Raw genomic sequence first — 25099 nt, 5'->3', positions numbered from 1 at the left:
TATAATTATAATTAGCATAATTATGATAAGCCTAGTACTTATTCTATCAGTCTTTTTTGCCGAACCGCTAAGTTACAGGAACGTAAACACACCAGCATTAGAATGTATAATTAACATTGACCAATTAGAATAATTAGGGTATATATTTTTAATACTAACTAGAGTAGTTAGGTGCAAACATCGATGTGTGGTAAGAAGTTGATTTCCTAACCACATGGTTCTGAGTTCAGTTCCCCTGTATTCCACATTGGTCAAGCGTCTTCTACAGAACCTGATAGAAGCCCATTTGTGTGTGTGTATGTGTGTGTGTGTCTATGTTTGTGGGTTTCCCCATCCGAGTGTGATCGTTGCCAATGTCGCCTTACTGGCACCTGTGCTGGTGGTGTGTGTAAAAAGATTTGAGCGAGGTTGTTGCCAGTACCGCCTGACTGGTCCCCTGCCGTGGCATGTAAAAGGGTACCATTCGAGCGTGATCATTACCAGTGTCGCCTTACTGGCACTTGTGCCCGTGCTAGTAGGGTGCCAAGAGCACCATCCCAGTGTGATCATTGCCAGAGCAGCCAACTGGCTTCTGTACCCTTGGCACGTAAAAGGGCACCATTCGAATGTGATCGTTGCCAATGTCGCCTTACTGACACCTGTGCCGGTGACATGTGTAAAAAGATTCAAGCAAAGTCTTTGCTAGTACCGCCCGACTGGCCCCCATGGCACGTAAAAGGGCACCATTCGAGCGTGATCTTTACCAGCATCGCCTTACTGGCACCTGTGTTGGTGGCACGTGTAAAAAGATTCAAGCGAGGTCATTGCCAGTACCGCCTGACTGGCCCCGTGTCAGTGGCACGTAAAAAAGCACCCGCTGCACTCTTGGAGTGGTTGGCGTTAGGAAGGGCATCCAGCTGTAGAATCCCTGCCAGATCAAGACTGGAGCCTGATGCGGCCGTCTGGCTCGCCAGCCCACAGTCAAAATCGTCCAACCCATGCTAGCATGGAAGGTGGACGTTAAACGATGATGATGAACCAGTGCTGGTTTGTTTACATCCTCATAACTTCACAGTTTGGCACAAAAAAAAAAACAGTAGAGAGAGTACCAGGCTTAAAAATAAAATAAGTTCTGGGGCCAATCTGTTCAACTAAATCCTTCAAAGCGGTGCCCCAGTATGGCCACAGTCCAATGACTAAAGGAAGTAAAAGACAAAAGGTAAATCATTACTGAGCAATTAAAGCCAATTAAAATAAATAATTAATACTGACCAATTCTAATGATTGTCTCCTGGATCTTGGCAGTGGCTTTGTCTCCAATAAAGTCCGGTGTCTCCTTCTTCACGCTGATTAGAGTACATAAACCTAGAAATAAAAAGTACAGTTTAACCCATTATCACTTAACCCTTTAGTGTTCACATTATTCTGCCAAAATTAATCCTTTTTTATCCACATTCATCATCATCATCATCATCGTTTAACGTCCGTTCTCCATGCTAGCATGGGTTGGACGGTTCGACCGGGGATCTGGGAAGCCAGAAGGCTGCACCAGGCTCCAGTCTTATCTGGCAATGTTTCTACAGCTGGATGCCCTTCCTAACGCCAACCACTCCGTGAGTGTAGTTTTTCATCCACATTGTTTTGAACTAATCATTCATTAATCTTGTAGCTATGAGATAGCTGTTAATTTTTAAAACGATATTGTAGGGTTGGTGTGAGAGACCAGATCTGGCCAGTTTGAACATAAAACAGGCAGAATACTTTTGGCTGGATATGGCCAGTTTAAATGCTAAAGGGTTAAACTGACCGTCTCTGGACAAAATATTCTACCTGTTTTATGTTGGAATCAGTTAGATTCTTTCAGCTTCCATCTACCAAATTCATACACAAGGCTTTGGTCGGCCCGAGGCTATAGTAGAAGACACTTGCCCAAGATGCCACGCAGTGGGACTGAACCCGGAACCATGTGGTTGGTAAGCAGGCTACTTACCACACAGCCACTCCTTGGCAGTTTTTTTTTTTACGTCACAAATAACTTAGCGGTTTGACAAAAGAGACTGACAGAATAAGTACCAGCCTTCAAAACAATTACTGGGGTTAACTGGGGTCAGCTAGTCTTCGTGGTGGTGCCCCAATATGGCCATAAATAATGCCAATGCCCCAGCATGGTCGCAGCCTGCGGACTTGAACAAAAAAAAAGCCATATTTAACACCAGGTATGATCTTAAAGAAGACATGAAACAGTCCAGTCAGGAGTTTCTTTTATTCTTTTACTTGTTTCAGTCATTTGACTGTGGCCATGCTGGAGCACCACCTTGAAGGGTTTTAGTCAAGCAAATCGACCCCAGGACTTATTCTTTGTAAGCCTAGTACTTATTCAATCGGTCGCTTTTGCCAAACTGCTAAGTTATAGGGACATAAGCATACCAGCATAAGCTGTCAAATGAAGGCAGGGGGACAAACACACACACACACCAATTTTTTTTATTTTTTACTTGTTTCAGTCATTTGACTGCGGCCATGCTGGAGCACCGCCTTTAGTCGAGCAAATCGACCCCAGGACTTATTCTTTGTAAGCCCAGTACTTATTCTATCGGTCTCTTTTGCCGAACCGCTAAGTGACGGGGACGTAAACACACCAGCATCGGTTGTCAAACAATGCTAGGGGGACAAACACAGACACACAAACATACACACATACATATAAATATATACATTTATACGACAGGCTTCTTTCAGTTTCCGTCTACCAAATCCACTCACAACGCTTTGGTCGGTTCGAGGCTACAGTAGAAGACACTTGCCCAAGCTTCCACACAGTGGGACTGAACTTGGAACCATGTGGTTGGGAAGCAAGTGTCTTACCACACAACCACGCCTGAAGACTGGATCGCCACGACTGGGACACCTTCGATCTGGTGGTTAAACAATAACTGCTACAGCTACTGCAGCTGCTGTTTGTTTGTTGAGCGAAACGGTCTTCGTCCCATTTGTGGGAGAAGTCCGAAACGTGGTCCTTTGCTATTCGTAAGACCCGCAGAAGAAAAAGCAGGTCAACCCCCGACACCGAGAGCATCGACGGATTGATGAATGCGCATCCAGGCTCAGCGGTTGCGTAGGAAGTTGGGGACAAGAAACAGGAAGCCTCATGGAGCTTTAGGTGTTTTCGCTGAATAAACACACACACACAACGCCCGGTCTGGGAATCGAAACCGCGATCCTCCGACCGCGAGTCCGCTGCCCTAACCACTGGGCCATTGCCCCTCCACTGTTACTGCTGCTGCTAAAACCACCTCCACTGCTACACCTGATATTTTCTTTCACTAAACAATTCTAACTGGCAAGACCAGTGAAACCAACCAGAATTATCTCCCTTACATCGGTGACTCGATAATTTGGTCGAACGCGTAGAGTGCTTGCAGGACGACTAAATGTCTTCATAAAATCTTTGAGTTCGAATCTTAATGTGCATGGATGGCAGATAATTTTGATCTTTTCATCGATTATATTCCCCTTTCTGTCCCTCTATCCTAATTTATGACTTAGATTACAAATTTGGGATCTTTTCGGTTTGAACGGCAGTTTTTTAAAAATAATTTCCACGTAACTAAACACTTTTAAACTTCGTATACTGGTAGAATGTGTTTATAGAACATCTTTTTCTCTTGGCTTTATTGAGAATATTCTATAGTTTGTAAGATATTTGTTGTTTTTTTTCTTCCATTTCTGCAATTTCAACCAATCAATGACGTCTGCTGAGGTAAAAAACATTCTGTGCCGTATGAAAATGTCCCTCGTTTAAGAAACAGATTGGGTTTATTTACATTTCTGAACAAAAAAGGATACCCTTCCCGCCACCCCTAACCCTAACCCTAAAACAGATTGAAATGCAATAGATCGATACTAGGGTCATAATTATGGGTGACAATTTCATATGACATTGCTAGAAAAAACTGCTGTTCAAACCAAAAAGATCCCAGGGGTTTATTATTGATTCACACTTCACCTTGAATAATGCATTTTTCTGAAAACGTTTATGTGGATTCCTAGGTCCCATGTCGAATAGGCAAACAAAAAAGGTTTTCAAAATTTTAAACACCCACCCCGCTCAACCTACCCCCCCCCCCTCGCCCTCAATTTTAAATGTATTGTTGTATATTAACCCTTGCGTTACTGTATTTATTTGTTTGTCCCCTCTGTTTAGCCCCTTGTGGGTTGTAAAGATACACTTACTGCTGTTGGTGCCACATAAAAAGCACCCACTACACTCTGTAAAGTGGTTGGCATTAGGAAGGGCATCCAGCCATAGAAACCATGCCAAAACAGACAGCAGTGTTTGGTGCAGTCTTCTCTCTTGCCAGCTTCTGTCAAACTGTCCAACCCATGCCAGCATGGAAAATGGATATTAACCCTTTCGTTACTTTATTTATTTTCAGACCTCTGTTTCTTTGAATTACTTTAAATATAACAAAGAATTTAGTAAAATAACTTAGTTATCATTCAGCTAGTGTTAGGAACATGAAATGTGACTAAGGTTTGGTGGAAGAATTTTGGACTCTCTATATAGAGAAAATGAAAAACATAAACTTTTACCTTATTTTAATCCGGTCAGACCTAAGTTTCAAATTTTTTTTAGCAAATAAAATAATTTGCCAGACAAGGCTATAATAGAAGACACTTGCCCAAGGTGCCACGTAGTGGGACTAAACCCGGAACTATGTGTAAGCAAGCTACTTACCACACAGCCACTCCTGCGCCTATATATATTCTTTTATTTTTGTATTTGTTTCAGTCATTTGACTGCGGCCATGCCGGAGCACCGCCTTTAGTCGAACAAATCGACCCCAGGGCGTATTTATTTTGAGATGCTCTGTGTTTCTTTCAATTACTTTAAATATAACAAAGAATTTAGTAAAATAACTTGGTTATCATTAAGCTAGTGTTAGGAACATAAACTGTGACTAAGGTTTCGTGGAAGATTTTGATTCAGAACTTATAAAAACAGGACATTTGTACTCAGCGTCAGAGGTGGTTTCAGGTGGGTTGGTAACGAAAGGGTTAAAGTGTGGTACCAGCACCAGTGCTTTTTACATGGTACGAGCAACAGTGCTTTTTACATGGTACCAGCACCAGTGCTTTTTACATGGTACCAGCACCAGTGCTTTTTACATAGTACCAGCACCAATCCTTTCTATGTGGTACCAGCACCAGTGCTTTTTACATGGCAACAGCACTAACAGGATCGCAAAGTAACTCGCAGGGCAAAACCCCATCAGCTGGGCATAGGGAGTAACAGTGAGGTGGGGTGGTTTTGTGCCAGTTGATGAGAAATTAAAGGTATACAGGAACAGGGACAGGTGTCTTGCTGTAGAGTAGATACATGGACACCCGGGTATAGAATGTACCGAATAAAAATAGAGGAAAATACTTACTTCTGACCATAAAATTGAGTCCTAAGATAAGGACTATGGCAATTGGTACAAGAACAAATCCAGCACGTACTCCACGGTTGACATAGCCAACGAAACATATACCAGATATATAATCACCATCGATCTGTAAATTAGAGTTTATGTCTTACAAATTAGTCGATAATTACTAATTAATTGTGAGTAGGGGTATTCTTAACAATAATCGTTTACATTGCTACGGGTTGGATAGGTGTGAAAATTTACCTATTTGCATAAATAGATTAAACAACTGTTGCCATTGTTTTAAATTGTTTCCTGATGAAGTGTGAACAGAACAACAGAGAAAATATCAAGTTGAAATTTGAACTCACATCTCTCAGTTAAAGCCTAAATCACATTTACTGGAAGCACTCCGTCGGTTACGATGATGAGGGTTCCGGTTGATCTGAATCACCGGAACAGCCTGCTCATGAAATTAATGTGTAAGTGGCTGAGCACTCCACAGACACGTACACCCTTAACGTAGTTCTCAGGGATATTCAGCGTGACACAGAGAGTGACAAGGCCGGCCCTTTTGAAATACAGGTACAACAGAAACAGGAAGTAAGAGTGAGAGAAAGTTGTGGTGAAAGAGTACAGCAGGGATCACCACCATCCCCTGCCGGAGCCTCGTGGAGCTTTTAGGTGTTTTCGCTCAATAAACACTCACAACGCCTAGTCTGGGAATCGAAACCGCGATCCTACGACCGCGAGTCCGCTGCCCTAACCACTGGGTCATTGCGCCTCCTAATACAGATTACTACTGCATTATCCACAGATCTAAGGCAGGATTCCACACAGTTTCTGAATTGTATCAACTAAATTTTACTAACAAACCTCAAACCAACTCACTCTATGGTAAAATCAAAGCCTCATGTAGTGGGACCAGACCTGGACTGTAAGTAAAAACATTAAGCTGATGACATGTGGTACAATGGTAATTACACAGACCAAGTTATCAACTGGATGTGAGTTCAAATTTCTCCAGGAGTTCATCTTTTAATTATATTTCTTTATTTTATACAGCTCACTTTATAAAATAGTCGTGGTTTCAATCCTAGGCTACACCATTGATAAATCAAGCAACTGAATCAAGAACATTTTTGGAAAAAGTGTAGTATCCAACCTCTGTAATCATCATCATCTTCATCATCATCATCATCATCGTTTAAAGTCCGCTTTCCGTGCTAGCACGGGTTGGACGGTTCGATCAGGGTCTGGGAAGCCAGGAGGCTGCACCAGGCTCCAGTCTGATATGGCAGTGTTTCCACAGCTGGACGCCCTTCCTAACGGCAACCACTCTGTGAGTATAGTGGGTGCTTTTTACATGCCACCAGCACAGGTACCAGGGGAGGCTGGCAGCGGCTACGATCGGTTGGTGCTTTTTACGTGCCACCGGCACAGAAGCCAGTCTAGGCAGCGCTGGCACGTTTGGATGGTGCTTTTTACGTGCCACCGGCACAGGTATCTTAACTACAATTTCCATTTAGTATTTATTTTGATGTTGATGTACTTGACTCAATAGGTCTCCTCAAGCACAGCAGGTCATGTGCCACCGGCACAAAAGCCAGTCAAGGCGGCGCTGGCATCAGCCACACTCGGATGGTGCTTTTTATGTGCCACCGGCGCAGAAGCCAGTCAAAGCGGCGCTGGCATCGGCCACATTTGGATGGTACTTTTTACATGTCACTGGCACAGAAGCCAGTCAAGGCAGCGCTGGCATCGGCCACGTTTGGATGGTGCTTTTTACGTGCCGCCGGCACAGGTATCACAACTACAATTTCCCAGTAATATTGTGATTTCTGTTTCTGTTGGAATCAGATATTAAAAGAGAAGCAGAGGGGAGAGGAAAAACTGGTAAAGACGAGAAATATGCCAACACCTTGAGAAAGAAGAAATACACCGACACCTGGAGGGAGAGTCATACAACGGGTAGCATTCAGGGATGGAATAAGGAAGAGTAACAGAGAAAAATTATGAAAGAAGGACTTCTTGAAGACAGGTTCCGTAGCAGGATATATTTATAATTAGCAATTCAGGTAAACAGGAGACAGGTGTACAAGCAGTGGTTGCTTCAACATGCTGTATGGTTTTAACCATTTAGAATTTAACCCTTTAGTGTTCAGATTATTCTATCAAACATAATGCTTATTGATTCCCATTGATTTGAATTAATCATGCATTATCTCATATCTTCAAGATCTTGATGGTGTAATTACTTAATGTAGAATAACATTGTAGGGTAGGTGTGAGAGCCTGGATCTGGTCAGTTTGAAATAAAACAGATTAGCTATTTTGGCCGGATATGGCCGGTTTAAATACTAAAGGGTTAAACCAGCCCAAATCCACCTCAAATATTCCAACAGTTTTATGTTCAAACTGGCAAGATCCACACACACACACACATCAGCCAGGATTCTACACACCTCTTGGTGTAATACGTTGCCCGGGCCACCGCTCATCATCATCATCATTTAACCCTTTCATTACTAACCCGGCTGAAACCGGCTCTGGCTCTTTAGTACAAATGTCTGGTTTTCAAAAGTTCTGAATTAAAAATCTTCCGCCAAACCTTAGTCACAATTTATGTTCCTTAAACTAGCTTAATTATAACAATGTTATTTTACTAAATTCTTTGTTATATTAAAAATAATTGGAAGAAACACAGAGGTCTGAAAATAAATACAGTAACGAAAGGGTTAATGTCCATTTTCCTTGGGTTGGACAGTTTGACAGGAGCTGGCAAGAGAGAAGACAGCAGCAAACTCTGCTGTCTTTTTTGGCATGGTTTCTATGGCTGGATGCCCTTCCTAATGCCAACTACTTTACAGAGTGTAGTGGGTGCTTTTTTTGTGGCACCAACAGCAGTAAGTGTATCTTTACTACCCACAAGGGGCTAAACACAGAGGGGACAAACAAGGTCAGACAAACGGATTAAGTTGATTATATCGACCCCAGTGGGAAACTGGTACTTACTTTATCGACCCCGAAAGGATGAAAGGCAAAGTCGACCTCGGCAGAATTTGAACTCAGAACGTAGCGGCAGACGAAATACCTATTTCTTTACTACCCACAAGGGGCTAAACACAGAGGAGACAAACAAGGAAAGACAAACGGATTAAGTCGATTATATCGACCCCAGTGTGTAACTGGTACTTAATTTATCGACCCTGAAAGGATGAAAGGCAAAGTCGACCTTGGCGGAATTTGAACTCAGAACGTCACGGCAGATGAAATACGGCTACGCATTTCGCCCGGCGTGCTAACGGTTCTGCCAGCTCTACGCCACTTGGTCACTGAATAACTTGCAGTTGCTATCCCCTGCTCCCTTAACTAGGGAGTGGGGGATAGCATTGAAGGACAGAAAAATGTCTTTCATTAGAAGAGAAACATGACTACATCAGAGAGGGGGAGAAGGAGAGAGAAAAAGAGAAAAAGAGGCGGAGGGAGAGAGAGAAAGATGGTGGAGTAAGGGAGGTAGGGACGGGGGTCAGAGCAGTACACCTAAGGTACAGGGTGGTGTGTATAGTGTAGTGGACTGGGGATTGGAGAGGGTGAGTGGGTGGGTGGGTGAGTTCACAAGATTAGAGAAGGAGAGTGGGAGCTAAAGGTGGGCACTGGTAGAGGGGGGAGTTGGGTGTCAAGACCAGGGTAATATATATTAGGAATTGGAATGAGATGAAGGGCGTGGCTGTTTGGATGCTGACAACTTGGCACAGCTGATTGGATAATCAATCTGTTTTGGTGATAGTAGAGTTGGGCCCTGGAGGCAAACACATGCACACACACAAATACACACTCACACATACATACACAAACACACACACAAATACACACACACACACAAACACACACATAAATATACACACACACACAAATACACACCAAACATACACACAAGTCCACACAAACACACACATAAACATATACACACACAAGCATACACACACACACAAACACACACACAAATACACACTCACACATACATACACACAAGTGCACGCAAACACACACACACATAAACATACACACACACAAACACGCACACATAAACACACACACACACAACATACATAAACACACTCATATACATACAAACAGAAATATACACATAAGTAGAGAAAGTGAGAAAAAGAAAGAGACATTTTGATTTATTGCACAAGTCTGACATAAACACCTTCCTTCTCCCTAATACACATAACGAGAGAAAGAGAGGTGAGTAGGAAAAATAGAGAAAAACATTAAAACATCTGATGTCAAATAAGTCATCATCAACTCAGCTGCGCCAAAAGGGCAGCACCAAAACAGCTGCGCCAAAACAGCTGTGCTAAAACAGCCCATACCCCATAAAGAAGCAGAGAGCAAAGCCAAAAGTAAAAAAAAAACATAGGCATTGCAGAAGAAGATGTGTCGAGCCTGGATAAGGAAAACCAAAAGCAAGGGAAGATGAACAGAAGGTAAGCGGATGGTAAACAGAAGGTAAACAAAAGGTGAACGCAAGTTAAACAACATACCTTTTATGAATGGGTACATCAGAATGTCTGTAAGAAGTATAGGTTAAGTAATTTTGATCAATTGCACTCTGCTGCTAGTGTCGTTATGATACAGTTATAATTATGTCTAATAATTAACAGATAATTAACCAGGAATGGAACAACTGAACACAGGTGATTCAGTAATGGCTGGTTCACCAGGTCAGTTTAAGCTACCCTACAACTAAAATGTAAACTTTTTTGAACTTATAATATTCTGGGTGTGTATATATATATATATACAGATACAATAATAATAATAATAATAATAATAATAATAATAATAATAATAATAATAATAATTGTGTACAGTGCTCAGGTGCACCACAACTCAAGTGTATATATAATCAGGTGTAGTTTCGGCGGATTTCGGAAAGCATGAGGGCCTTAAAGGATGCAGTGTCATGGCAGTCAACAACTGACGCAGGCAGTTTATTCCATGCTTCAGCAACTCTGAGGGTGAAAAAATGTTTCCGAAAGTCATGGGAGCTGTGTTGTTTTCTGACTTTGTAGGCATGTCCACGTGTGTTAGACACATGGAGATCAAAAAGGTGTTCAGTGTTGTTGTTGGTGAGGTGGTTGATAACAATACCAATATTCCACTGAACTTTTTAATAATTCCTTCTGGAAACTATCTTTAACATTTTCTTGAGAATGTATATATATATATATATTGTAATCTTTTGTGCCCAATATTTTAATGAACTTGTTAAACTTTTTTATATTTTCCCAAGATTTTCCCTTGTAAACTGTTTTTAACATGTTCTTATTATCAAAGAATGTATATATGTATTGTAATAGTTTGTGACAACCAGTACCTAACACAACAAAGCTTTTACATGTTACTTTTGACAATCTTTTTCTAAAAAAGTGAAACTGGTAAAGTAAATAAACATCTTTTAAAATTGCATTTTCAAACCTTCTTTCATATATAATTCCACTCGTGCGGTACCTTACAACTCCACTTTGTCATATATATATATATATATATATATATATATATATCACGTGATCACATGACCGACCAGACCATCAGATGTTGCTACACATCGCTGGTCAAAATGCGTTTGCATTGTTTTACCCTTCGAATGACGCCACCCCACTGGCTAAGCGAGCAGGCCATATATATATATATATATATATATATATACACATATATGTGACAGGCTTCTTTCAGTTTCCCTCTACCAAATCCACTCACATGGCTTTGGTCAGCCCGAGGCTATAGTAGAAGACACTTGTCTAAGGTGCCACACAGTGGAACTGAACCCAGAACCATGTTGTTGGTAAGCAAGCTACTTACCACACAGCCACTCCTACGCCTATACTTCATTAATTTAAAAATTAATTGAAATAAAGAGGGTTTTTTTCAAAAAAAAAAAAGAAATATGGTACCAAAAAGGGTTAAATATTCCCTTGGGAAACATGAAAATCTCGAATGAAAGATGAACTTACTTCTGAAGATGCAAGGCAGGTGATGGAGAGCACCAAAGGGACACACCACGAAATGATGTGGAAATAGGCAGTTTTACCACTGAGTATGTCACGGGGTGTACCAAGGGCCTTGAATGTTGTGTGCCAGGCGTAGGAGAGCATGACAAACCAGACAACGCCAGCCATTGTGAAATAGTAGATGAGGAGGAATATGATGCTGCAGGAAGCACTCTCACCAGAACTGCAAAAACAACAATAACAAAAACAAGAATTATTATTATTATTATTATTATTATTATTATTGAGGCAAGTGAAAATCAAAATCAAAGAATCAAAGAATCAAATCAGAATCAAAATCGATCCACATCAATGGAATTTGTAGTTTGTGGTACCAGTGCCGGTGGCACATAAGAGAACCATCCGAACGTGGACATAGCCAGCACCGCATCGACTGGCCTCCATGCCGGTGGCACATAACAAACACCATCCGAGCGTGGCCGTTTGCCAGCCTCGTCTGGCACCTGTGTCGGTGACACATAAAAAGCACCCACTACACTCACGGAGTGGTTAGCGTTAGGAAGGGCATCCAGCTGTAGAAACACCGCCAGATCTGACTGGCCTGGTGCAGCCTTCGGGCTTCCCAGCCCTCAGTCAAAACTGTCCAACCCATGCTAGCATGGAAAGCGGACGTTAAACGATGATGATGATGATGATTATCATTCCACTTGAAAAGGAAGATGAGAGTAGAGAGGGAAGAGCTGTTTCGTAGCAAATTTATTGAAAGGTGGGTGAATGTCGGAAGAATGGCCAGTATGAACGGACCAATTCTGAGGATACACCTGTGAGAATTAAAAGGAAATACAAAAGGAGAAAAGGGCTCTCTACCCAACTTTTGACCAGGCTCCCATGGCTTTTATGGGTTTTTCCACGAGAAACCTTTCGAAGCACCTCCCCCTATTGGGAGTTTTAATTGTTACTTGTATTTCGTTGTTATCCTGCTTTTGTACACGGACCTTTTTTTCAAACGGACAAAACCCTTTGTAACTTTCGTCCTGTGTTTTGTCCCTTTATGTTTTAATTGATTTTTGTTAGCCCTTGTGGCCAATAAACGAATTAATTATTATTATTATTATTATTGAGTGAGAGAGCAGTGCATGCCATCAAAGTGACACTGGGGTAAAATATACGAAGCCCAATATACCCATCACGACTACCTGTCTGATAAGGGTACACCAGTCACATGCATCACAACCATATGTTGTGCGCAGACAAGGTGATCTCAAATCAAGATAAACAGCGCATAACCTTGCGGGTGGAGCCCAGTTAAAATTTTCTTCTGCTCGAGTAACCCATCCCGCTCAAAAGGTCCCTGAATAAGGGTTGTGTAAGGATGTTGAACAAAACACCCATGTTTCCAGAGGAGAATTATTCAAACCCCAAAGAAACCCTCTCAACACATGGCTATGATGCTTCCCCACTACTTCTGCTCGTGATCAGAGATGTACATGTCGTCAGCCACTGAGGGACATGCTCAACTGGTTACGGTCAAACAACTGACAAGTAAATCTGTGATATTGTGTAGAATATTTGCTGTATCCCATCAGGGCAGTTATTATTATTGGGTGGTCGTGGTGGTGGTGGCGGCGACGATGACTCCAAAGATCATGGGAACCATCCCTTCCTCAAAATCATCCCAGCAAGTAAAATGAGGGGGGGAAAAAAATCTGATGTTACCCAACCACATGAATAGACCCAGAAACCCCCTATATCAGCTATCACTTACCCTGGTTGCGGTTCACCAATCCGTACAGTTTTATCAGCATTACATACGATATCCTCTCGAGCATTTCCAGCAAACTGGGCCAACCATCCAATGCTGCCCATCACAAAGCAGATGTTAATGAAAAACAGGATGAGGGCAGGATAGCGGCTGGCATTCTTCCAGTCGATCAGGAAGGTTAGCTGAATGAAAGAAACAAGTAAAGTGACCATTTGAGACAAGGATTTCATTAACACTTGTTGAAATATCTAAGCAAGAAATAAATCGAAATCGGAATCGAAATTGAACCAATCCTATGACTGGCACCCGGCAGATGCCAGGACCCCTGGACTGGAGATACGTAAAAAGCACTATCTGAATCATGGCCGATGCCAGCGCCGCCTCGACTGGCTTCCGTGTCGGTGGCACGTAAAAAGCACCATCCGAATCGTGGCCGAAGCCAGTGCTGCCTCGACTGGCTTCCGTGCAGGTGGCACGTAAAATGCACCAATCCAACTGTGGCCGATGCCAGCCTCGCCTGGCACCAGTGCAGGTGGCACGTAAAAAGCACCCACTACACTCACGGAGTGGTTGGCGTTAGGAAGGGCATCCAGCTGTAGAAACATTGCCAGATAAGACCGGAGCCTGGTGCAGCCTTCTGGCTTCCCAGATCCCCGGTCGAACCGTATAACCCATGCTAGCATGGAGAACGGACGTTAAACGATAATGATGATGATGTACAATGTGAAGTGAAGGAGTGTGACCAAGTGATTAGGGTGTTGCACTCACAATGATAAGATCACAGTTTCAATTCCTGAACTAGGCAGTGCATTACAGTGCATTGTGTTGTAAAAATTGCTTCATTTAACACTGCTCCAATCCACTTGGTTGTAAATACCGTAAATCCTCGAGTATAATCCGCATTTTTTCCCCAAAATTTAAAGGTCAAAATCCCTAGTGGTTAAAAATGAAAATTATTTCCTAAGCAATGTCCGAGTCTCTATTTGCTGTCCGGCAATGTTTATTCAGATGCATTTTGTGATGTCGGGCGCGAAAATACCTTAAGCTAAGCCTGAAAGCAATGAAGTCATAAAAGAATCATCCATAACTTGAGTATTCAGAACACAGAATAACATGTAACAAAAACAATTTGCAAACATATTTACATTCCCATATAACAGTTAAGAACATCACCATTATTGTATTATGCATGCACAGTAGTAGTAGTAGTAGTGGTAGTAGTAGTAGTAGTAGTAGTAGTAGTAGTTATAAACTCACCACGGTGAACAAAGAAGACAACAACGAAAGGGTCCCCAGAACAGCAATGAAGACGTGGACCTGGTTGTGTTGCCTGTCTGTGTAGAGCGGGTTCTTGCATTGCAGACCACAGCCTTCTATGTCGCCGTACCAAGTGGCAGAGTTATTGGTATTTATGAGGGGCCAACTGCACACACCCGTACTGTTGAAGGTCACTTTCTGGTAACCAGTATTCTGCAGAAAAAATATAAAAACAACAACATTCCATAAGTAAATGATTTTTTACTTTATTAGTTTTTTTAATACTTTTTTATTTTATTACTTTTATTACTTTTTTACTTTATTTTTTATATTACTTTTTTATTACTTTATTTTTCATTTTTATTTTTTATTACTTTATTTTTATTTTTTATTACTTTTTATTACTTATTTTTCATTTTTTTTTTTATTACTTTATTTTTTTATTACTTTTTTTTTTATTACTTTATTTTTCATTTTTATTTTTTATTACTTTATTATTTTATTTTTTATATTACTTTTTTATTACTTTATTTTTCATTTTTATTTTTTATTATTTTATTTTTTATATTACTTTTTTATTACTTTATTTTTCATTTTTATTTTTTATTACTTTATTTTTTATATTACTTTTTTATTACTTTATTTATTTTATTACTTTTTTATTTTATTACTTTTTTACTTTATTTTATTTCATTACCTCTGCTTCAGCAAAGGCCAAGGTATTGTTTTCAGTTGTGTTTGTTTGTTTGTTTGTCCATGGACAAGATATCTCAAGAACCGCTGGAGGGATTTCGATGAAACTTCCAGGGATGTTTGGCCTCGTGGCTGGCACAAACTGATTAGATTTTGGGATCGATCCGGTACTGGACAAGGTTTCTGGATTATTTTTCCAATTTTTTTTTAATTTACATGTTGTTTGTTCCTTCTCGAGCCACACCTAGCTCATTAGGGCCAGTTTCCCGGTTTCCTTGGCATCTGGGTTCTACACCTGGACGGGACGCCAGTCCGTCGCAGGTGAGCTACAAGATGCAGAAGGAAAGAGTGAGAGAAAGTTGTGGCAAAAGAGTCAGCAGAAGTTTGCCATTACCATCTGCCAGAGCCGCATGGACCTTAGGTGTTTCACTCATAAACACATACATCACCCGGTCTGAGATTCGAACCCGCGATCCCTCAACCGCGAGTCCGCTGCTCTAACCACTAGGCCATGAGCCTCCACACTTTAAATGTGTATGTAAGGTTTCACATAGTTCTCTTGTACATACACACACATACATATACTCACACAATTTCAGCATTGAACATTATTACCATCCCATTTCCATTGTACACACACACACACATTCTTTATTTTCTCTCTTTGTTTCTTTCTGTGGAAGAGCATAGGCTCGAAACGTTAAAGACTTTCTCACTTCCTGAGAATTAAACTGATACATCTGTTTGTTGTCTACACCACCTGTCTTCGTCTTTTGTGAATTCTCCCTATACATATGTATATATACATATATATATATATGTATATATGTGTGTGTGTGTGTGTGTGAAGGCGAAATGGCCCAGTGGTTAGGGCAGCGGACTCGCAGTCATAGGATCGCAGTTTCGATTCCCGGACCAGGCGTTGTGAGTGTTTATTGAGTGAAAACACCTAAAGCTCCACAATGCTCCGGCAGGGGGTGGTGGTGATCCCTGCTGTACTCTTTCACTGCAACTTTCTCTCACTCTTTCTTCTGTTGGCCTGCTCGCTTAGCCAGCGGGGTGGCGTCATATGAAGGCTAAAATAATGCGAAGCGCATAGTGACCAGCGATGTGTAGCAACATCTGATAGCCTGGTCGGTCACGGTGATCACAGTGATATATATATATATATATATATATATATATATATATATATATATGTACTGGTACACCGGCGATTATAATTAATTTTATTGTATCGCATTTAACTTTGTTTATATATATATATATATATATATATATATATATATATATATATAATATAAGTCTGGCCTCTTTCAGTTTCTGTCAACCAAATCAACTCACAAGGCCTTGGTCAGCCCGAGGCTATAGCAGAAGACACTTGGCCAAGATGTCATGCAGTGGGACTGAACCCAGAACCATGTGGTTGCGAAGTAAGCTTTTTACCATATGGCCACACCAGAGCCTATGCCACACAGCCACACTCCTCAAAGGCCCTAGAACTCCCAAATCAGGACCCTGCTGCCAGATGCAGTTTAAAAGTCATACCAAAGACGATACACAAACATACCACAGAAGAAGAGTGGCTAAGTGGTAAGCACCTAAGGTGATAATACAAAATCTACTTGCTTCAGTTTGCCTGGCTGACAACAGGTTCCAGTCCTACTTCAGTAGGTTGACACAAATAACAACATCACTTAATTGTTAAACAGCTGTTCCCTTTATGTTCACAGGCATAGGAGTGGCAGTGTGGTAAGTAGCTTGCTTACCAACCACATGGTTTCGGGTTCAGTCCCACTGCGTGGCACCTTGGGCAAGTGTCTTCTACTCTAGCCTCGGGCCAACCAAAGCCTTGCGAGTGGATTTGGTAGACGGAAACTGAAAGAAGCCCATCGTATATATGTAGGCGCAGAAGTGACTGTGTGGTAAGTAGCTTGCTTACCAACCACATGGTTTCGGGTTCAGTCCCACTGCATGGCACATTGGGCAAGTGTCTTCTACTATAGCCTCGGGCCGACCAAAGCCTTGTGAATGGATTTGGTAGACAGAAACTGAAAGAAGCCCGTCGTATATATGTATATATATGTGTGTGTTTGTGTGCCTGTGTTTGTCCCCTCCAACATCGCTTGACAACCAATGCTGGTGTGTTTACATCCCCATAACTTAGCGGTTCGGCAAAAGAGATCGATAGAATAAGTATTAGGCTTAGAAAGAATAAGTCCTGGGGGGTCAATTTCCTCGACTAAAGGCGGTGCTCCAGCATGGCCGCAGTCAAATGACTGAAACAAGTAAAAGAGTATGGTAAACTGCTAAGTAGAGAGCCCTTCAATCCCAAATGATCATGGAAATGCAGCATGAAGGTTACACTCTGAGGCACAAATCCAGGCAAGGTTGTTTATGGAAGGCCAGCTGTCACCTATGCATACCAGCCTTGCCTCTCCACACCACTGATGTTGTCTAAAGGAAAAGCAAAGGGGCCGATACAGCTTGGCACCGGTCACGTCGCAATTCATTTCTACAGATGAGTGAACTGAAGCAATATGAAATGAAGTGTCTTGCTCAAGAACACAACACAGCCCCAGTCCAGTCCAGGAATAGAACTCACTACCTCATGATTGTGAGCCTGGCGCTCTAACCACTGAGCCATGCACCTTCACAGGGTAAACTGTAAATACTTGTAGTGCACCTGAGCACTGTATACAATAAGTTCATTTAGTAGTCATCTCCTTCCCTAGAAAATGTCTCATAAATGAGGAAGATAGTAACCTTGTGGTGGAGACCCTCTCTGTAATAGGTTTAATATGAGACATAATTTACATGCATACAGAAAGATGAAGAGATATAGAAAGACTGATAGCCTGAGAGACGGACGAACAGATAGAAAGATAGACAGACGGCTAGATATATATATGTAAAGAGAGCGTTTAGATGGATATCAGATAGTTGATTAGATAGATATATCTAACGGGTATATAGATCTGTTTTACATCTGTGAGACATATTTAGAAAACTTTTTTAAAGATATAGAATAAAGAAAAGAAAAGAAAACTTACCTTACACGATTCCTTAAAGTGATTGGCCTGACATCGTAGGAAGGATGGCCATCCCTGATTCTTGTTAAAAGTCTCTACAATTCTACATTGTTTTTCGGCGCTTTGGCACCACTCGCGACTGGGATATTCAACTTTAGACGTGTTCGGATCGCATTTCGGTACATAGACCGAACACAAGAGATGCTGGACCACCGACCAACACTTGTGGAAATTCTGGAGTCCCTTCCATAGTTGTAACTTCTGTTGAATCTCTTCTTGTGTCACGGTCGAACTGTCGTTATCGCCGTTTCTCAGAAATACGGTTGATGTATGAGTGAAGTCAACTTGGGCCCCTAAACAAACATTGCTTTTCAAAGGTTCGCATGCGTCGACGCGAAACGTACAGTCAGGTGGGACAGAAGTAGGGGTCATCAGGGAAACCACTACACATGATAACAAGATAACTTCGAAAACTATCAACCCGTTCATCATATCTCGATATCTGACTTCAGATCAAACTGCATGATACCCGTATAGCTGAAAGCTAAGTCGGGTAGAAAGAAAGTAGTAAGGGAGCAACTGAAATCCTCAAAGTTCATAAATAAACCGGAAGAGGTTTTAAAAGTTCTTTTCTCTTCTTTTCCTTTTTTATTTTTTATTTTTGTACTTTTTCGGTGTTTTTGAAGTTGGTCGGAATTAATGAAAAAAAAAAGATATTATCTTTTCCAACTGTTATTTTTGTCGTGTGTTGTAATAAATGTATTTGAGTTTATAACAGTTTTTTTTTACAGACACACACACACACAAAAATAACTTTTATTGACAATCATTTAAATTAATACAACTTCCTTCTTTACCAATATATACAGAAGGGAAACGATATTTATTAATTCTATACCATTTTATTTGATTTTCTTTTTGTAGATATTTAAATTAGAAAAGTTTATCAAATCCAAGATGAATTTTTGGAAGCTAATTTCACTATTTATAAGAAAGCCTTGTAATTTTCCAGTTCATACGACTTCACATCACATTGTATTTCGGTAGGTCCGTGGATAAAAACAAAGTTCCCTTTTGTACTTTTAAAGAGATGTACTTTGAATGCAGTACGCAACGAAATTCTTAATTGAAATTTTCGAAAGAGTTTTATCTTATTTTCAAATTAAAGAGAAAATATGAAAACTATAAATTTGAAAGAACATATGATAATGTGTGTAATTGTCCCTTAAACTTTAAATAATTTAGGTCAAAGTTTTCAGTAGTAGTAGTAGTGAGAAGAAGAAGAGGAAGAAGAAGTAAGTGTGTAAGTAAAATCGAGTTTCTTTTGTTAGGAAATAATCCAGAATCTAGTAGTTTCTTTCAACAGTTTCCACATATCTCGACGTGGTCTCCCTTAAAACTTCGCGTGGAAAAGTTTTCTGTTCCAACTTCTTAAGTTATCACCGTCATCATCATCATCATTATCGTCGTCGTCTTCGTCAGCATCCCCATCGTCATCATCATATCATCATCATCATGTTGTTGTGCTTCAAATTTAATTCTCTAACTTTTGGTAATTGCCTAACTTTTTTTTTCCACCAACTTTTCCTAACTTCGATAGCAAAATTCGAATAAAAATGCTCTCTCTCTCTTTCACTTGTTGTTGATGGTGGTGGTGGTGCTTCTGCTACTGCTGCTCTTGCCACTATAATTTAACCATTCTCCATCTCAAGTGTTGGGTTCCGCTAAATAAGCAACGTCCGATTCTGAAGAAACAGAGAAGTTCTTGAACACATCGCTACCGACAGACAGTAACAACAACGTTCTTACTGTTCCTCACGACTACCACAACCGTTACTATCCATGCTGCTGGTATTATTCGTTATCACTACGACCATTGATGTTACCGCCTTCGCCTGACTACCACCACCACCACCACTTCGGCAATTAATCCGACAACTACTAAGACTTGAAGGCGCGTGGCTTAGTGGTTAGGGCATTCGGCTCATGATTGTAAGGTCGTGAGTTCGATTCCCGGCGACGTGTTGTGTCCTTGAGCAAGACACTTTATTTTACGTTGCTCCAGTCCACTCAGCAGGCAAAAATGAGTAGTACCTGTATTTCAAAGAGCCGGCCTTGTCACACTTTGTGTCACTCTGAATCTCCCTGAGAACTACATTAGGGGTACGCATGTCTGTTGATTGCTCAGTCACTTTGCATGTTAATTTCATGAGCAGGCTGTTCCGTTGATCGTATCAGCAGGGACCCTCGTCGTCGTAACCGACGGAGTGCTTTTACTAAGACTAGTAAACAATCATTTCATCAAGAAGGACAAGGCCTGAAATTCTTGAGGGTTGGGGCTAGTCGATTAGATCGACTCCAGTACCCGACAGGTACTTTTGGGGGGGGGGGGGGGTTCAACCTCGAAAGGGGAAGAGGCAGAGTCGACCTCAACCGAATTTGAATTCAGAACGTATAGCCGGAAGAAATACCTGTTTCTTTATTGCCCACAAGGGGCTAAACACAGAGGGGACAAACAAGGACAGACAAACGGATTTAATCAACCCCGAAAGGATGAAAGGCAAAAGTCGACCTCGGCGGAATTTGAACTCAGAAAGTAACGGCAGACGAAATACCTATTTCTTTACTACCCACAAGGGGCTAAAGACAGAGGGGACAAACAAGGACAGACACACATTAAGTCGATTATATCGACCCTAGTGCGTAACTGGTACTTAATTTATCGACCCCGAAAGGATGGAAGGCAAAGTCAACCACGGCGGAATTTGAACTCAAAACGTAACGGCAGACGAAATACCTATTTCTTTACTACCCACAAGGGGCTAAACACAGAGAGGACAAACAAGGACAGACAAATGGATTAAGTCGATTACATCGACCCCAGTGTGTACCTGGTACTTAATTTATCGACCCCGAAAGGATGAAAGGCAAAGTCGACCTCGCCGGAATTTGAACTCAGAACGTAACGGCAGTCGAAATACGGCTACGCATTTCGCCCGGCGTGCTAACGATTCTGCCAGCTCGCCACCGGAAGAAATACCGCTAAGTATTTAGTCGGGTACACTGATGATTCAACCAGCCCACTGCCTTATTACTACCGATCAGCAAGGCACAAATATGAAACGAGTCAATCACCAGGGAATTTCGTCTTCCTCTCGTTGTGAACAGATTCAGTTGTTGAAAGGCCACAAAGTAGCCAAACCTCATGAACAGTTGACCCCTTTGGTGCCTAATTTACTTGGTCTGGCCGCTGGGGTCATGTACTCCCTATGGAAATTCTTCTGGCGCCACTGCTCTATCTCCCGGAGGACGAAGCTCCGCATAAACAACGCATCTGTCCTCTCCATTCTCCTCTATGGAACCGAAACGTGGCCCCTCTCGAAGAACCTGACAAAGAGGATCAACAGCCTCGATAGCTGAGCCCTGAGAACCGTTGAGAACATCAGATGGCTGAACGTGTTTGGGAAATATCTCCAAAGGTTCGACGTCAATTTGGAAGATGCCAAGGGGCATATATATGTATATGTAGTGAATCTTCCATGCATGAAGGATAAATATATAGATATATAAGCCAGAAGGATAGATATATCATTGAGAACAATAGATTTAGTTGGTGGTCTTGTTATCTCTATTCTATCTTTTGGTGAAGTAGAAGAGGTTAGAAAGGGTCAAGTGGTGTAGACATTATTTCGACCTAGCTAAAGGCATCTGGAAAATGTAAAACTGCTGTCAGAGAAAAACCATTGTTCCACCGTGGGAAAAGTTCTGTTGCAGAGTTAATTTAAATTTGGCTGTGGTGGATCGAATCCACTTCATGCATGCCAAGGTGGACCTGGTCGACTTTTCACACGATGACCTTTCTGGGACCACTAACTTGGAATGACCCATAATCTCCAGCCAGGAAACTATTCAAATTGTCCTTGACACTCTAAAATTGTTTGTCATAATTTTCTGCTGTAACCCTGTATAGAATGCGACGGTTAGACTTTCCACGACTACACGGTCCAAGCTGGTAGTTAATACGCTGCGAGAATCAAGCAGCATCCCAAAATTCCAAATACCACATCCTTGACCTCGATCTGCGGATGATGCACAACTGCAGCCCGACGAAATAGACGAGCTACAGTATTTTCTCACACCGTCTCTGATGAAGGGATGTATAAAATATCCTGGAAAAACAGCTGTAAGACTTTCTCTTTATAACTGTTCTGAAAACTATTCACAGCCTTGAATTTTTTATATCATTCTGTTAATTACATATATATATATATATATATATAATATATATATACTAGCAGTATCGCCTGGCGTTGCTCGGGTTTGTAAGGGAACTAACTATATAAGCATTTTTAGAGATGTAAAGTATAATAGCCATCTCAATATGGCTAACCACAAAGGGGGGGGTGTTACTGTAGCTTTTTACGTTCTGAGATTTAATAATACATTTTTAGAGAGTTACTTCCCTTATATAATTGCAAAAAAATGCATTAAAATGGGAAAAATGATGGTAAATCTTTTTTTAAATCGTAGACTCATCGTAGACGCGCGCTAATACCCAGAAGGGCTCGATATGAATCACGACTATAAGATACCCGCTTTTGGTTACACTGCACCGCAAAATGTGGGAGTAGTTAGGAATCTAAATCGTAGGAGACAGACAGCACACAACCTCACTTTTATATATAAAGATATCGGAAAATCCGAAAAAAGAAGGTCACTCTAAGTTATAGAGCGGTATATATGAGGCCAGTTTATGAGATTACCTTAGGTTTCACATCCATAAAGCGCTTCGCTTTATGGTGCATCATCAGATCCCAAAACCTTTTGGCTAAAGGCCTCTCTGGAGTACAGAGGAGGAAGGGACCCCGTCAACAAAGAAGATGGTCTCCTCTTGGCTGTCGATCACCGATGTCAACAAAGGGGATTGTATCCCTTTGGCTATCGATCGCCGGCGACCCTGTTATCCCGTGGGTTCCAATAGGCTAGCAGGAATTTCTTGAAATGTAAGCACGGTCCGAAGACCTCCGTTCCGGAGTTCAAGATGTTCCTTGGGTCGAGAGAGTCATTTAGGCTCCTCGCCCCTTCTGCTATGCATAATTTACAGCGATTGGTCCCGGTAATGTAGGGGCATGGATATTCTAGGTTTCTCCGGGATGTTGTGTATGGAATCCCGTCATCTATCAGCTGGCATACATGGCTGACAAATGACGTGATGAATCTTCTTTCCCCTCGCTACAGAGGCCTTTAGCTAATAGGTTTTGAGATCTGAAGATATGCCATAAAGCTAAGCCCTTTGCGGACGTGAAACCTAACGTGATCCTATAAACCGTCCTTATGTAACTTCACCGGGCGAAATGCTTAGTATTTCGTCTGCGGTTACGTTCTGAGTTCAAATTCCGCCGAGGTCGACTTTGCCTTTCATCCTTTCGGGGTCGATAAATTGAGTCCCAGTTACGCACTGGGGTCGATATAATCGACTTAATCCGTTTGTCCCCTCTGTGTTTAGCCCCTTATGGGTAGTAAAGAAATAGTAACTTATATATATTACATGCTACCCTGATGTAATCTCCAGGGATACAAGCACCCAGCAACAGGACCTCCGTAATGCTATGATGGACCGTGAGGTCTGGCGTAACATAGTAAATTCCATTGTCTCGACCACGGTCGAACAATGATGATGATGATGATCACCAAACTGAAAAACGCACACAATTCCCACAAACACTGAAAGATAGCTCTTCCCGACTTACAGCGTGGCCAACCCAGTGGTGATGTCTCGGTATAAAGAGATATAACTCTTAACTAAATCCCTACCCGGTTCGTTTCATCACCTTTTCACAGCAACAGCAGTGGAGGCGCAATGGCCCAGTGGTTAGGGCAGCGGACTCGCTGTCGGAGGATCGCGGTTTCGATTCCCAGACCGGGCGTTGTGTGTGTTTATTGAGCGGAAACACCTAAAGCTCCACGAGGCTTCAGCAGGGGGTGGCGGCGACCCCTGTTGTACTCTTTCGCTCCAATTTTCTCTTACTCTTTCTTCCTGCTTCTTGTCCCCGACTTCCTATGCAACCGCTGGGCCTGGATGCGCATTCATCCATCCGTCGATGCTCTCGGTGTCGGGGGTTGACCTGCTTTCTCTTCTGCGGGTCTTACGAATAGCAAAGGACCACGTTTTGGACTTCTCTCACTAATGGGACGAAGACCGCTTTGCTCAACAAACAAACAGCAACAGCAAACCAGATGTGTCCTTTCACCTCCACCATTAGAGAGCAGTCACCGTATTTCATTCCATATCGGCTACCTCTAATGAGTGTAGGGTTGTATAATCGGATTGTTACCGAATACTTCGTTGTACCCCTAGTGCGAAACCGATTTTTTTATTAATTAATACAAAAAAGTTAATAATAATGGAAGAAAACAGCTGAAAATGCGTCTTAGTTATTAATCCATATATTTTTCCCTCCTTACTTTTCTTTATCATTATTATAATATTTTGTTAAGGAAAAAATTTAAAAGAATATACTTCAAATTTTTTATCAGAAATACCTTTCGATTCATATCATCTTTAGATCTTTTCGGTTTGAACGACAGCTTTTTCTAGCGGTGTCATATGAAATTGTCACCCATAATTATAACCTTAGTATCGATCTATTGCATTTCAATCTGTTTTAGGGTTAGGGTTAGAGTTAGGGTTAGGGGTGGGGGAAAGGGTATCTTTTTTCCTTCAGAAATGTAAATAAACCCAATCTGTTTCTTAAACGAGGGACATATTCATATGGCACAGAATGTTTTTTTACCTCAGTAGACGTCATTGATTGGTTGAAATTGCAGAAATTGAAGAAAAACAACAACTAATATCTTACAAACTATAAAATTTTCTCAATAAAGCCAAGAGAAAAAGATGTTTTATAAACACATTCTACCAGTATACGAAGTTTAAAAGTG

The 25099-nt window shown here is 41.4% G+C and overlaps 1 protein-coding gene across 3 annotated transcripts in view; it reads right to left on the bottom strand.

Annotated features, from left to right (window-relative positions):
- LOC115229211 (smoothened homolog) overlaps positions 1-20052 on the bottom strand; it is a 46144-nt gene extending 26092 nt beyond the window's left edge. For 2 of the 3 annotated variants that reach the window (XR_004997284.1, XM_029799603.2), the window contains exons 1-6: positions 18179-20051; positions 14433-14645; positions 13179-13357; positions 11417-11636; positions 5412-5535; positions 1252-1344 (exon numbers count right to left, since the gene is read on the bottom strand). Coding sequence is in view for 2 of the 3 variants with exons in the window: in XM_029799603.2 (XP_029655463.1) it covers positions 1252-1344; positions 5412-5535; positions 11417-11636; positions 13179-13357; positions 14433-14645; positions 18179-18649 (1300 nt within the window). In the remaining variant the exon portion in view is untranslated. Of the gene's footprint in view, positions 1-1251; positions 1345-5411; positions 5536-11416; positions 11637-13178; positions 13358-14432; positions 14646-18178 lie in introns of all 3 variants that reach the window. The other variant, XM_036499137.1, reaches the window with a different exon arrangement.
- Positions 20053-25099: the final 5047 nt, after the last annotated feature.

The sequence above is a fragment of the Octopus sinensis genome, unplaced genomic scaffold (assembly GCF_006345805.1).
Source record: "Octopus sinensis unplaced genomic scaffold, ASM634580v1 Contig12100, whole genome shotgun sequence".
Lineage (NCBI taxonomy): Eukaryota > Metazoa > Mollusca > Cephalopoda > Octopoda > Octopodidae > Octopus > Octopus sinensis.
This window is presented reverse-complemented; position numbering and strand designations above follow the sequence as displayed.